The sequence below is a fragment of the Rhincodon typus genome, chromosome 10 (genome assembly GCF_021869965.1).
Source record: "Rhincodon typus isolate 14 chromosome 10, sRhiTyp1.1, whole genome shotgun sequence".
NCBI lineage: Eukaryota > Metazoa > Chordata > Chondrichthyes > Orectolobiformes > Rhincodontidae > Rhincodon > Rhincodon typus.
In genome coordinates this window covers 40,724,416-40,739,964 of record NC_063341.1, presented here as the reverse complement: position 1 = coordinate 40,739,964, position 15,549 = coordinate 40,724,416, and the positions used below count along the sequence as shown (strand labels likewise).

At 40.5% G+C, this 15,549-nt stretch overlaps 1 protein-coding gene across 1 annotated transcript in view; it reads left to right on the top strand.

Annotated features, from left to right (window-relative positions):
* LOC109929784 (metalloprotease TIKI2-like) overlaps nt 1-15,549 on the top strand; it is a 357,327-nt gene that overhangs the window by 195,137 nt on the left and 146,641 nt on the right. The window contains exon 4 of the mRNA XM_048602404.1: nt 12,261-12,435. Within this exon, the coding sequence (XP_048458361.1) occupies nt 12,261-12,435 (175 nt within the window). The remainder of the gene's footprint in view (nt 1-12,260; nt 12,436-15,549) is intronic.

Sequence of the window (15,549 nt, the reverse complement as noted above, 5' to 3'; positions counted from 1 at the left end):
CTACCCCACACAAAGCCATGCTGACTGTCCCTAATTAGGCCAAGCTTTTCCAAATATGCATAAATCCTATCTCTAAACATTCTCTGTCGTAGCTTCCCAACCACTGCTATGAGACTCACTGGTCTGCAGTTTCCTGGATTATCCCTATTTCTGCTCTTGATCAGAGGAACAACATTAGCTACTTGCATGTCCTCAGACCTCTCCAGTGGCTAGTGAGGATACAAAAATCTCAGTCAAGGCCCCATCAATCTCCTCTCTTGCGCCTCTCGTTCACCTGGGGTAGATTCCATCGGACTCTGAGGACTTCTACACCTTTAATGCTCTTCAAGCGATCGAACACCACTTCTTTCTCAATCTCAAAATGCTCTAGCATATTAGCATGCTCCATACACATCTCATTATGCTCTATATCCTTTTCCTGAGTGAATACCAATGCAAAGTACTCACTTAGGATCTCGCCCACATTCTCTGCCTCCAACACAAGTTCCCTCCTCTTATCTTTCAATTAATTACTTTAAGTGCTCTATGATGGCTTTGCTAATTGTCTTTCTTCATAAAGTAGTGTAATATTAAAGATGCCTACACTTACTCGATAATTACTTAAAAGTTTATAAACTTTTTAGTTGTCTAGAACCGCAAAAATAACCTACTTTTATACTGTCTTGTTCAATGTGTGAGTTCAATTACAGTGAAATTGTGTTCCCATTGAACAACATGGTTGTAAAATATTATAAAAATATAACAGGACCTTTTAAATTAACTTTACAAAATATTATGGAGGCATTTATTGTCAACAGTTTGTCATTTTCTGTACACAAAGTTACATTTTAAATGACTTGGTTATCTGACTTTTAACCTTGTGTGCTGCCAAAGAACTGACTATTCAGTGGACTAGACTAGAGCTTTTGGCTTATTGAGAAGAAATGAATGATATGGTTATAACACGATGTTCCTTGTGGCGAAAGGTCTTCTGATGTTGTAAAAGAAAACTAAAAAGCCCATTTATTTATTATTTTTTATATATCATAAAGTAGTGATTTCATGAGGCTGAGTAAACCTGAACTTATTCCAAGCTGACCCAGTTGGCTGAAACACTGTAACACTGCATGACTTCTCGCTAGACTTATTGAGTATGAATCACAGTCTCTATTGCCATCCATATGCTTAACTGCCCTCGGAGAGTGAGTTCAGAAGCAGCTTGGGGGGCCTGTGAAGTCCGCAGCTGGGAAGCCAGGAACTTTAGGAGGGCCTGAATAGACAGAAATACTGCAACAAAAGTTACTGCTATGCAATAGTGCTGCAGAATAGTCAATTTGCAAGAAACATCCCCTGTCATAGTCAAACTGTAGCTTCTGTGAAACAGCGAACATTAAATGAGCACGTACAGAAAGGATGTTTCCTATATCTGAGAACATGGACAGTGGAGGTGGTGATCAGCAGTTTGCTAGCTTTTTTAGCCAAACTCACATAATTATTTGGGGTGGGAAGTAAATACCAAACCGACTTGCAGCCCTCAAATTGCTTTTGAAATTTCAGTTGTACCGAGTGGATATAAATGTGTCATTTTCTGTTTAGCAAGATCTGATGAGTGGTGTGTCACAGGCTAAATGCTGTGGCCTTAGCCTTTTACAATTGATGTAAATGACTTGGATTAAGGGACCAAAGGTGTGGTTGCTATATTTTGCTGGTGACTCAAATGTCAGTAGGAAGGTAAATTGTGAACAATACACTCACTGGGAGGCAACAAAGGGATTTTGATTTGTTAGATACATTGGGGGGAAAATAATGGCAAATGGAGTATCATGTGGGAAAAATATGACATTGTCCATTTTGGCAGGAAGATTAAAAAAGAAGCATATTATCTAAATGGTGAGAGTACAAAGTTCTGAGATTCAAAGAGATCTGAGTGCCCTGGTGCGTGAATCTCAAGTTTAGTGTGCAGATACAGAAAGTAACTAGGAAAGATAAAAGATAAGAGGAAAGAAAGAAAGATTAAAGATAAAAGACTGTAGTCTACTGTATCTGCTGCTCTCAATGTAGCCTTCTCTACATCAGTGAGACCACGCATAGACTCTGAGACCATTTTGTGGAGCACCTGCGCTGTACCTGACAAAGAAGAATCAAAGAATCAAAGATTGGACGGCACGGTGGCTCAGTGGTTAGCACTGCTGCCTCACAGCACCAGGGACCAGGGTTCGATTCCACCCTTGGTGACTGTCTGTGTGGAGTTTGCACATTCTCCCCGTGTCTGCGTGGGTTTCCTCCGGGTGCTCCGGTTTCCTCCCACAGTCCAAAGATGTGCAGGCTAGGTGAATTGGCCATGCTAAATTGCCCGTAGTGTTCAGGGATGTGTAGATTAGGTGGGTTATAGGGGGAATGGGTCTGGGTGGGATGCTCCGAGTGTCGGTGTGGACTTGTTGGGCCAAAGAGCCTGTTTCCACACTGTAGGGATTCTTTGATTCTTTGCATCCTCACCGATCTGGAAAATCAAGCTCATTCCTCTATGAATGGTTTGGCATTGGGGAAAAAAAAAATGATTGGCTTACAATATAACCTCTCGCATTGCTTCCAGTGCTCAGCTTAGATCTGGAAGTACACAATAAGATATGGTTGGGATGAGAAAGTAGGGGTCCGGATGCTTGCTATGACAAAGACCTGCTTTGTTATGTTGAAAACTTGATCGAATTCAGAAATTGCAAGTCCCACCCACGAGCATGGCATTTCCCAGTTTCATGGGAGTGCACAATTTCTGGACATGCCTGATTCCTAGAGGCAGCTTTACATCATTCACTGCCTGCATTCCAGTTGAATTTTTACATCCAGTAACATGAAACCCAAGCCTGAACTTATGTTTTCTGAATACATAAGTCTGACCCATTCACATGGCCTGTAAATAAGCGACTCATTCTGCCAACTTGGTCAGAATAAAGCAATGCCCAATTTCAGAGAGTCACGACTTAAGATTTACAATGCTGTTAATAGGGTTTTATGTTGCAGCATACATACAGATAGGGCATCTCACTCACAATGTCACTCGAAAGGCCATGAGCCCTGAAAAGATTATGGAAATAAAGACATTTTCAGAACTAGTTGCACCCCTAGCCAAGCTGTTCCATTACAGCTACTAAACTGGCATCTATCCAACAATGCGTAAAATTTCCCAGGTATGTCCTGTATACAAAATGCAGGACACATCCAACTCAGCCAAGTACAGCCCCATCAGTATATTCTCAATCATCAGCAAATTGATGGAAAGGTCATCAACAGTGCTATTAAACAACACTTGCTTTGCAAAAACATGCTGACTGGTGCTCAGTTTGGTTTTGCCAGATAACTCAGCTCCTGACTTCAGTGCAGCCTTGATTTAAGCATGAACAGAAGAGTTAAACTCCAGAGGTGAGACAAGAATGATTATCTTTGACATCAGGGCTACGTCTGACTGAATGTAGTATCAAGAAGTCCTGGGAAAACTAGAATCAGTGAGAATCACAGGAAAGTTCTCTGCTGGTTGGCATCATATCAAGCACATAGGGAGAGAGTTGTGGTTGTTGGCAATCGTCTCAACTCCAGGCCAAATGGACAAGGAACAAGAGTACATCACTCAGCTTTTTGAGCCGACCTTGCCATTCAATAAGATCATGGCTGGTCTGATTTTGACCTTGACTCTACTTTAGTGCATATCTCCCAGTAATCTTTCATCCCCTTGGTAATCAAGAATCTGTCTGTCCCTGCCCCATTAATATTTAAAAATTCTCCAACCACTGCTTTCTGACATCTCTGCAGGACTTCCTCAGGGTAGTGTCCTCAGCTCAACCATCTTTAACTGCTTCATTAATGACCTTCCCTCGGTCATAAGGTCAGGAATGAGGATGTTCACTGATGATTGCACAATGTTCAGCACCATTTGCATGGTCTTAGGCAATAGATGTTCCAAATCGGTGAAGCTCACATTCCTGAATGAATAAAATTTGCACAACTGCACCACCCTGTGAAAAGAACTCTCTGAAAGAACCATTCTGGCCAGTAGTCCTTTTTTCTGAAGTGGAATGGCTATTTTCCCTTGGACATCAGAGGCTGAGGGGTGACCTTTTAGGAGTTTATAAAATCATGAGGGGCACCAATAGGGTGAATAGTCAAGGTCTTTTCCCCAAGGCAGGGGAGTCCAAAACTAAAGGGCATAGGTTTTAAGGTGAGCCGGGGGGAGGGGGAAGATTTAAAAGGGATCTAAAGGGCAACTTTTTCAGGCGGAAGGTGGTATGTGTATGGAATGAACTGCCAGAGGAAGTGGTGGACACTGGTACAATTAAAACATATAAAAGGCATCTGGATGTGTATGTAAATAGAAAGAGATATGGACCAAATGCTAGCAACCGGGACTAGATTAATTTAAGATATCTAGTCAGCATGGACGAGTTGGACTAAAGGGTCTGTTTCCATGCTGTACAGCTCTATGACTCTACATGCAAAATTCCTGGCTTCCATATACCATGCAAAGCACATTTTGTGACCTGCATTAAAAATGTTATCAAAATAGTGGTCTTAACAGAGAACCAATATCATCTGGACAATACATGGCCTCCCTACACCTACCCAAAGTGGAGTATTGTTCAGATGGACAAAGAACAATAAAAATAGCGTCCCAATGCTTGAGCCTTTGACTTCTGCATTCTTACGTGATTCAGCAGAGAAAAAAGAAACTCTCCAAAGTTTCTTAAATCAGGCTACATTCTTGTTCATGTTGACAGCATGTCGAGTTGGACTTTAGCATGCCCACCTTGTTATTACTGATAAGATGCACCTCATTGCTTCCGAGGTCAGCTGAGCATACACCCAAGTCATGTACAAGGTGTAAGTAAATAAATTCAAGAGTGTACAGGTCACATCTGAGCAATGTGACAAGTGGGCCCTGGTGGACCCATTGGTGCTGTAGGTGAGATGATGCCCTGTTGTCTTTCACACTGCTACTATACGCCCAGGGGCCCTGCCCAAACCAGTGTTACATCTAAACAGGTGAAGCCAGGCTGTGCTCTCTCTCTGTATATATGAATTTATGACCGTGAGGCACATGCTCATTGGCACCCAGTTTCCTCCAGACTGGGACTCTGCATTCCTGCGTGGGCAGCTGCGGGCACTAACACATATAGCTGCTGAAGAGGAACTGGAGAAGTAGGAGGAAAATGCTTAGAAGCTGTTTGTACTTTTAGCCTCCTCAGACACCTCCATAAGCCTTGATTAGCCTTTGGTTGAGATTTTAGCTGCTGGTGCACAGCAGTTTTTCATTCAACGATGTCTTTGCCAACAGTGCAACTTCTCTGTCTATGTTAAGGAGCTCCGTGTACGTACCATTGAGGATCGTGCTTATATTTTGAGCAGACTGCTCCAAGTTTCTGGTTGAGACACTTCACTTGCTCCACCCTGAGTGTTGCTACACGTGTCTCTCTAGGAGACTGACAATGGTTACAGTTCACATAGTTGAACCTGTGAGACAATGTGGAGTTCATGATGGCAAATGGATTCATTTGGTTGTGTGTGAGCTTTTATCACCTCAGAAATTTCATCAGATATCCACGCATCTACTGCTTATTGTCCAAGTGTGGTGCCCCAAGAAGTGACCCCTGAGGCTCCATGTTCCTGTCCACTGGCGCACTGTCATAATCAGTTTCCTGTTCCGTCTGAGAGGAACTGATGTCCCTGATGCTGACACCTTCTCCTGCATTCTGTTGTAGTACCTTACACTCTGCCTTTGAATTAACATATGTGCACTCTATCCCTGTACTGTACTGCTATTTGAGTTGGCAGTGTATGTGCTGGTACAATGGGATGCAGCACTGAGACAGCTGTTCCTCTTGATACCCGAATAATGATCTAGCCCTTGGGGATAAAGTATGTAGATCTAGGACCTGTGTGAGACAAAATGATGGAGCTATTTAGGTGGAACCTTTTTCCCAGTGAGAGCATGTTGTGCTGCTCACCAATACTTCAACCACATTAATGATGCATTTGCATCCTTGTATTCCCTTTCTGTGCTCAGTGAAGTGACAGCATTGCCTCGGTCAGTACTATTATGTGCCAGGGTGATCTCATTCATTATCATCTGCTTGGCAGTTCTTCATCACTTGGTGATCGTCATAACCACTTGGTCCACAGTGGATGTGACCTTCAGGAAGGCTGACCCTATGCCCACACTGGCACATCTCTGAAAAACAGTCTTTTGGTCTGCAACAATGTGAATTAATGTGAGCCTCATATAGTGCACGGCAGAATATTGCATCACACTATGTCTGTGCATCAGTATGCCCAATCTCACCTCTTTTGTGCGTATACTACATGAGCTGTCTACAAGTACAAGCCTCTGCTGAGGCAGAGGTGTGCACCAGGTCTCTCTCTATCTCTGCAGGATGCTGATGTGAGCCTTTTCTTGCACCTCTGTGTGGATGAGCCCAGATACGCACTGTGCTAATGTACAACATGTCTCTGAATTTCTTCCAGCACTGAATCCATGAATGTTGATGGTCTCCAGCTGTGATCATCGCAGCCAAATATTGTATCTAGGTCGTCTTGTTTGTGTCAGATGGATTGTCAAATGACTGATGTATTCCTCTGTGCCCCTTCAACTGATACCTGAGGGACAGGGAAACTGGCTACATCCCTTCCTGTGCTGCTCCTCTATGATATTCTTGAATAAAAATATAAGGTGAAAAAGATTGTGGGCAATTACATTTCTCTGATTCACTTGTGTGTGTTTACATACATCAACCATTTTCATCATTTCTTCAATAGGTACTGTTAGCAATGTGGTGGAGAGAGTGGCTTGGCTTTGTGCTACTTGTGTTGTGGTTATCATGTGGAAAGTGGTAGGTCTCGCTTAGTGATCCTTCATAGCCCCACTGGCTTACTCCCTCTCAGTTACACTACTACACTGTTCAGATGTGTGTGTTCTGGTCACAGGCCAAAGTTTTGGGCACACCCTGATTGATGGGTGGAAAGAGGACAAATGATTGAGGTAATGACCATGGCACCATTTATCATTTGTCTACTGAGACTAGCCAGCTAACTCCATCATGGCATAATATCAATATCACATTGTGGCAGCAATGCCATCTCCATGCTTGTGTCTTGATAATCCACTGCGTGTTTTCAGTGGTACAGTCTTGTACATTTTGATCAGAATGCAGCGATGAGAATTCCCCCATAGTGAAGGCCCATGATAAGCCATCCATTCCAGGATTAGCTAGTGCTCACACCTGCATCCTGCAGAGAGACCTGGTGCACACCTCTGCTTCAGCACTGAGGCTTGTACTTGTCAACAGCTCATGTAATCTGTGCACATTTACAGCTTTGACATAAGTATAAAACACCTCCTTTGGAATGCAGAAACCTCTCAAATGAAACTTTCAGATAGAGCACTTTCCATATGTGCTTGAGTTGCCCAACTCATGGTAGGCTCACTTCTGACTCTTCACTGTTTCTGAAGTAGCTGGTCCCAAACTGCTGATCTAGTCCATCACCCCCACTGTCACCCCACACACCAGACTGAAAACCTGAAGCTTGCACAGTCAATTTTTAAAGGAGAGATTCACAAAGCTGGGGTACTGAGAGTTCCACCTGCCTAACACTTGAATGAAAATCCAGGCCTGGGCTTGTTTTCAAAACAAACAAAAGCCAAGTTGAGATTGAGCTCATTATGGAAAGGGCATTTTCTGTGAAGCAGTCAAAGGTCTAACTGTTATGGAAAACCAAAATCACCTTGTCCTACTAATATGGAATAAGTGATAGTGAACAGTGGTACTAAATAGGGCAAAGATAAAGCTCTCAAAATACCTAACAACTAATCTGGAGCAAATATTATTGGAATGCCATATATATAGAAAAATGTTGAACAAATTTGAACAGTATATTTATGTATCTTCATATAGATAAATAGTACATGTAAAATATCTTCCTGCCCTATGCATAATTACAAGGAGGAGATTTTCAAATCCAACTTTGGGAAGAGATAAGATCAGGAATGTGGATAAAGGTTATGAAATGAGTTAATTATATTATTGTGAAGGAACATGATAAGTACTTTTGATATGCGATTGATGTAAAGGGGTAAGCTTCATGTCTATAATTCCTTTGCGGCTGACCTTAAGGTCTGATGGGATGATAATAACTTCATCTGCTATAAATCATGAAGTAAAGGGTGCCTGGCTCTTAAATGTTTTAAAGCAGTTTTCTGGAAAATTGATGAGAATAGCTGGAGGAAACAACTTGATAATTGAGTGGCAAGGTTTCCTGCGATCATTACCTGACCTCTCTTGGTAAAGGTGATTCATTATAACATAAATCACCAGAAGGATGCCTTGTTATGGAAGGTGTTGCATTGTTACAAATAGTCAAAGAAAAATAGAAGTAAGGTAGACAATCAACAAGTTAGTGTTTAATGCTCAAAACATTGGAAAGAGGAAGGAAGGACCATCTTCTCTTGAAGTAATGGGTAAATTTTACGGTGTAATTTTTTTTTGAGCTGTTGTGCACATAAGTGACAAGGAAAAGAATGTCGTATATATAAAACTCCAAATTAATTGTTGGCTTTGGTAGAAATAATTCCAATAAATATTTGAGAAAAAGCAATCGGTGCCCTTTTGCACCAGATGTGGAGAATATTTAACTGCTAATTGCCTGTTTCTCACTTGATGAATTGTCAGTCAGCACAGGATGGACATTATGGGCACCCATATTTCTGCCTAATTTACTTACATCCACTGTTTAACTACAACAATATTGCTCCCAGGACAGTTCGAATTTTAAGGAAACATGGGAGGAGCAGGCAAAGGGAATTTTAGACATTGATCTTCAGGCATTGAATTTCTAACCCCGAGTAAGCAGTGCCACAGGCTGCTCAGAAACAATATGTTTTGGGATTTTTAAGAGACAATTTTCAGTAGTTATACAGTGGCTAATAAATGTGCTTTGGACAAGGAAATCAGCCAGCTTTACCTGGTCCTCCTATATGTGACAATGGGCTGAATGTAAAGACCATCCACTCCGAAGGTGCGATTGGTCACCTTTCCAACTGGATGTGAATTGAGGTTCTCAAATTGACAATTCATGCCCAATTAAGGGCATCATTCCACTGCTGGTGTTCAACCAGAGTTGGGTGAAAAAATACCGCTGCGGGTTGCCCTGAAAGTCAAACCCAGGATGGGTTTACTGTGGGTTTTCTGAAAACTCCCTCATCCAACATGCAGGCTGAGTCCCAGAAGCGAGTCGAGGCTGGAGCAACATCAGAGCGAGCACGAGCCCGGAAGTGAATCATGGCCGGAGCCTGGAGCAGGAGCAGAGCTCACGACTAGTCAAGCAGCAGTTTGATGCAATCCTACATTTTGATAAATCCAAAGCATCATCTACATACATGGCTGCATGTTGGGCAGGTGCTGCTTGTGGAGTCAGGTAGTTGAGTTGTGAGTTGGTGTGCTCTCTACGATGTCTCAACTTTTGCCACAATGTGTTCTTGACTAAGTCAGTGAATATATTTGGTGCCTTCTTGGATGAACCATTTCCATTTTGGTTGGACAAAGGGCAAGGACTCCAAAACTGTCACTGGGTATGTTTGGCCTCTTCAGAGATACACCCCTAAAGCATTTTCATTCTCCTCCTCAGAGCTTGCTGCCATAGTTGAGTTCTGAATAAAGCAGTTGCTTCAGTCTGGCGTCTGGCACATAAAAGATATTTCCTGCAGAACACAGCTTGTTTTAAGTGGTTCATGTCTGGATACTGACTGTGTTGACTTAAGAGAGGACACTGCTGTTAGGCTGCCTTTTTTGCAATGAGCTCTTTTGAAGGTAAACTTGGTGGTACTTTACCAATGCTTTGAAATGCCGGCTATAAGTTGTCCAAGTTTCTAAAGTCTGTTGGAGCGTGTGAAAATAGACATATTGTATGGATGCCAGTGGTTCCAGAAGGTGGTGTATTGCTCTTTCTCAAGGAGAATTAAGAAAGGAATGAAGTGGTTGTCTTGCAAGTAACTGTCCACGTTCAATGAATTAATCAAGATTTTTGTAGAGGTTAGAGGAGTGGTCACATTGATGCCATGTTACAAATAAATTTTAGCCCAAATTGTTTCCACCATAACCTCTGTGCACTGCGCTCTGGAATTTTCTGTCCCATCTTTCTCCATCTAAGTACTGCCTGATGGTTAGTTCAATACAGATTCCAATATCTTCCACCTGTGCACACATCTATAACAGTTATCAAAACAACTTTGCATTTGTATATTACATTGAATAAAATAAAATCTCCAAGGCACTTCATGGGAGTCTTCTAGAACAAAATTTGCTGCTAAATTGTGAAAGGAAATATTCAATTTGACGGTCAAATGCTTGATCAAAAAAATAAGTTTTACAGAGCGTCTTAAATGGGGAAAGACATGGATTGGCAGAGAGGTTTGGGGGGTTGCTCCAACAGACTTTTGGTACCTCAAAGCACTAGCGAAGTACCGCCAACTATACCCTCAAAAGATCCTGGGTACCTGGATAAACTCAACCGTGCATTGCACATTTTGGCCACCACCTTCTCAAGAACACTTCATTTTCTTCCTGAAATTTGTAATGAGATTAAAATTTTGTCTCTTCTTGCCAGAGACTGTGATTTGCATGTTTGTGAGCTTCAAGCTGATTGAAAGATTCTGTCATCTGAATTAGTACACATTATTGTGAATTCTGCATCTAAGTGTCCCTGTATTCTGTGTCGGGGAGGAAACTTAGTAAGACAACAGTACTGCAGAATGTAAAAGGAAAGAACTGCAGATATGAAGAATAAGGGTAAAGAAATAGATAGTGGGTGGGGCAATGAGATCTCTTTTTACTTAAGGTATCGTGGAGCAGGTTTACAGTTGGTAGTCAGCAGAGGCCAAGATTCATTTCTTCTATGTGGTAGGAAAATAATTGTTTGTGGCTTTGTGGAGACTTTGCTGAATTTCTTCACCCATTGTCAAAAGGGACTAGTTGTTGTTTCTCTTAAGCAGCCTCCAAATAAACAATTTCACAAAATGATGATTTGCAGCCTGCAGTGCTGAAGATAGCCTCCAAGAAGGACCAAATGTATTCTGCAATGGATACAAAAAAGCAGCATCTGTTTTTAAATTGCATATATAAGTTGGAAGAATTTTCTTGACACTATAATGTTGTCCATTAAGACAGATTAAGTGTAACATTGACTTTGTGCAATCACTTAAAATAGGTGATAAGTTTAGCGGTTCTGGAGCAAGTTGCTGCAAATAAACATTGGAATAGATATAAAACAGGTGGCCAATCCGCTATGACCTGCTTTACATGATTGCATAAAGAAAAAGTCTCTCCCAAAAAGCAGTGCGTTTTTTTTTTAATGAATGAAGTGTCACTGATTTTTGCTCAGCTTTAAAGGAAGGAATCTTTGCATTTATATATTGCTTTCTATGATGTCAGGACATCCCAAAGTGCTTTTTACATCCAATAACATACTTCTGATGTGTAAGCACTGTTGTAATGGACTGAATCACCAAAACTTTCCAGACTTCCTCCAACAAAAATCTCAAGAGCTTGTCCTTAATTTATCAGTCATGAGACCAAAAATTGTAAATTCACCAATGATGACCATCCCACTTCCATTTGTTTGCTTTTCTGATTACATCTTGCATGCAATGTCTTTTTTCTCCACTTTTTTGTCCTTTGTTTTCTTCTGTTCCCTTCCAGTCTTATCAGCATTACCTAATTGGAGTTCAGTATAAGAGATACCAGTTGCTCTATCTCACCTTGCCAAAGTGGTCATTATTCCAGAATGAGTGACTTGAGAGTTACAGCTTTGTCTGTAGGGAGAATCACAGACAAGGCCAATCTTGTCTTTATTCAATGACCACACACACATACACTACCAGAACGAGCCTCTAATCATTCTAGCAGCAGAGATTCGTGAAATCAGCACAGGAAAAGAGTCAATTCTCAGACATGTTACTTGATGACTGAAGTTGTTGAACTTATTGAGCCTGTATATTAACAATCAAATAATATATTGTTTTTTGGATAATGTGTACAAAACAAATAAGTCTAAAATGCAGTCAAACACTTGAGTGTGTTTGGTTTATTGGTTTGATTTAACAGCTGAGCGATTATTGCACCTCAACTCAATTTAAATAAATCTGCCTTATCTCGACACTAAAGCATGAGAATCTGTAATCCTGTGTCATATATATCTAGGAGCCATTCTTAAAATAATAATCACTTGGCTTGTTCTTCTCACAGATGCCTAACTTTATCAACACCACCCTCCCGCCACATGAGCAGGTGACAGCTCAGGAGATAGACAACTATTTCCGCCAGGAGTTAATCTACAAGAGGAATGAAAGAATGGGCAAAAGGGTGACAGCTCTTCTGGAGGCAAACCCAGATAAAAGCTTTTTCTTTGCATTTGGAGCAGGTATGTAGAGTGATCCATTGTCCCTCGGGGGCTTTGCCTCATCCAGATAGTGTAAAGCACTTCGTCATTTTGTTTAAAGATGTATAATCAGGAATTTCTGGCATAGAAAGCAAACCTCCCTTGTTTGTTACCATCTCTCTTACAGAACTGTGTTAAACATGGAAACAAACTATGATCGATTGATCGTCCTTTTAATTAGATCACCTGTAAAGCACCAGAATTGTGGGTTTTAAGATTAATTTTCTAAAAAGATTAAAAATAAACCTTTGCCAGGAATTTTGTTTGTCACTGTTAGTCTTTAATCATACAACTGAAGCTGGTGTTGGAAGGTTTTAAGGGAAAGATCCCATGAGTGTTGCACAGAAATGCTCAAAAATGAGTCAATAACTATTCGTTGAGTCGTCATTCAAATTGAGTTGCTTTCTTGAAGTTGATGCATATGAAACTAAAGGAAAAAGAAGTAGAGTTTGAGTTAGCAACCTGGAATTTGGATAAATGCTCCTGTTGAAATGATGCTGTTCCTTCCCCTGTAATAGCTACAATGTGGGATTAAAGTGCAACACCCTTTCAGAAAACTTTTCCCTGGTGGAGAGTCCCACACATGCAAATGACACAACCTTCCATTTCATCATGGTTTGCGTAACATGTTTGCCAAACATCTTTCCACGGAGAATTTAACCTGAAAAGACCTTTCGGCTACATCCTCTGGGAACGTTGTAATAATTAATTGTTGCCTGTGGTTTGCTGTTACGTTTGACACCACTGTTGTTATTAGAGAGAGTGGATGGTGTTCAAAGCAGTTATCGTAACATCCCTCTTCCTGATCCTTCTCTGTGAGCCAGATAGATTTCACTGAGCAGGGGCATTTTTACAGACCTCGAGATAAACTTTAATGATTTGGTCATGATTCACTTAATATCAATATATTGACATTATCAGTTTCCTCTTAGATTGTCTTGTGTGTTTAGCTGTTACTTAATAAACCCCTTGCCTGGATCTGAGAAATTATATTCCATATTATAGGAGGTTTGAAATGAAAGGTTTTAATGAAAGATTTCCCTTTTCAAGTCATTCGGCAGACAAGGATTTTCCTGTCTAGTGACGTGGGAGGAAATGAAGCTTGTGATCCATTAATATTAATTAAATGTCTTTAGAAAGTAATGCAAGAGGTAGGAAGAAAAGCAATGTCTACTAGTTACATTTTTTTAAAAGAAGAGGTACATTTGTGATAAATGTGTGATAGACATGTTTTGGTAGTAAGAGTTTTGAATTGAAAGTACATTAGTTAATTTACAATGTAAAGAGTGAATAAGCAAAATAAAGCACTCCCTCTTGCTTGGTACCACACTTGTGCAATGGAGTCATGCTACTTGCTATGCATCGACAACAGTTTCTGTTGCCAGTACTGTGGAATTTGCATCATTTATTTTATGAGGGTAATTCCATAACAGACTTGGAAACAGTGTGGATTGCAGCAAATTGTGTATTGGAACTTGCATTTCTGTTTATGCATGTTTTCAACTGGCTAAGGGATTGTCTTAATCACATGACTTTATGGGAGCACACAATATTTAAGCACTCAGCTATTTGCAGGGAAGAAAATGGCAACTGATGACTTTGGAAGTGGCTATTATGATGAAGAGGTGGGTCTAAAATCCTCCAGAGATTACAGAGGGAATTTTAAGTCACCTGCCCTCAAAGTGGCCCGTTTGATTTACTGTGGTGCTTCTGAAATATAAGCACTGTCTTGTATATTTTCTAACCTGTGATTGTATCATACTAATGTAATAAAGGTAGCTGAGTAATCCATATTTGATTGAAATGTAGCATTGCAATCAACATTTCATAAATTAAAACATCTTGAAGGCTGAAGATGTTGCCAAAATACATAAGTGTGGGAGGGACTCCAGATGTGAACCAACATAAATATTTATTAGGATTTAATTCAGGGCTGTCACTTGAGTTAAGGAATATTTTACTGACTGGCTGGCACTTGGACTAAGGTTAGCAGTTCCATAATTTTCTGCAAACTGCTGTCAGACAAGAAACTGCGTTTGCGAGACATATATTTTAAAATAACTATTTGAATTGTATTTTCATAAAATTTTGTAATAGAGAACGTATGTTTCCTCACATTATGCTTCAGAAAAATAGGGCTAGGCATTGATTCTCTGACTTAAGTCAAGTGGGTATTTTAAACTAAATCTGTTGATTCCTGAAAGCACATCAATTACTATTTCACTGAGGCACAAGTCTAGCTTGTAGTAGGGATTTGATAAATGATAACATTGAAAGAGATGGAGAAGATTAATACCCAGAAGGCACATGTTACTTAATAAAAAGAGAGACTTTGAGTTGAAAATGCAAAGATTTAAGAGGGGTAAGGGATTTTCCGATGGCGTTGAAAGTTCATTTGATATTCCCTTCACATCTCAAATATCTTTTTGAAAAAGCAAGTTTTGTGCACTTTTTTAAAACAAAAATAGAAATTCTAGAAGATTGGAGACGTTTGTGCAGGACACCTGGTTCCTGCTGTATGGAACATACTGTCCTAGAGAAAATGGGAAACATACTGGTTGATAGTGATATTTAACCATGGTGAGGAGGTATGGAGCAATTTTGTTTTTCTTGGTTTGCAAAGTCAATATCTGTATCAGGATATTACTGAAAAGCTGTAGGTGACTGTTAAATTGTGCCTTCAACTGCTGGGCATGAATTCAACTTCAGTATAACTAGTAAGATGATGGTTCAACAGACTGAATGTGTGAAATGAGTTTGGGCTGTCTCGACTAGAGTTATTGATGTTTAGGTGAACTGTCTAGCATTTATTGGCTTCTCTGGCAACTTATAAAATATAAGTTACACAACCAGTAATGGGGAAACTGAAAATACTTTTAATTCTTCATCCTTTGATATTAATGAAGATAGAATATTAGCTTGATTCCTATTGAGTCCATTCTGGTGAGACCTCCAAATAAAAACCAGAAGAACTGCGGGTGCTGTAAATCAGGAACAAAAACAAAGTTGCTGGAAAAGCTCAGCAGGTCTGGCAGCATCTGTGGAGGAGAAAACAGAGTTAACGTTTCGGGTCCGGTGACCCTTCCTCAGAACTGA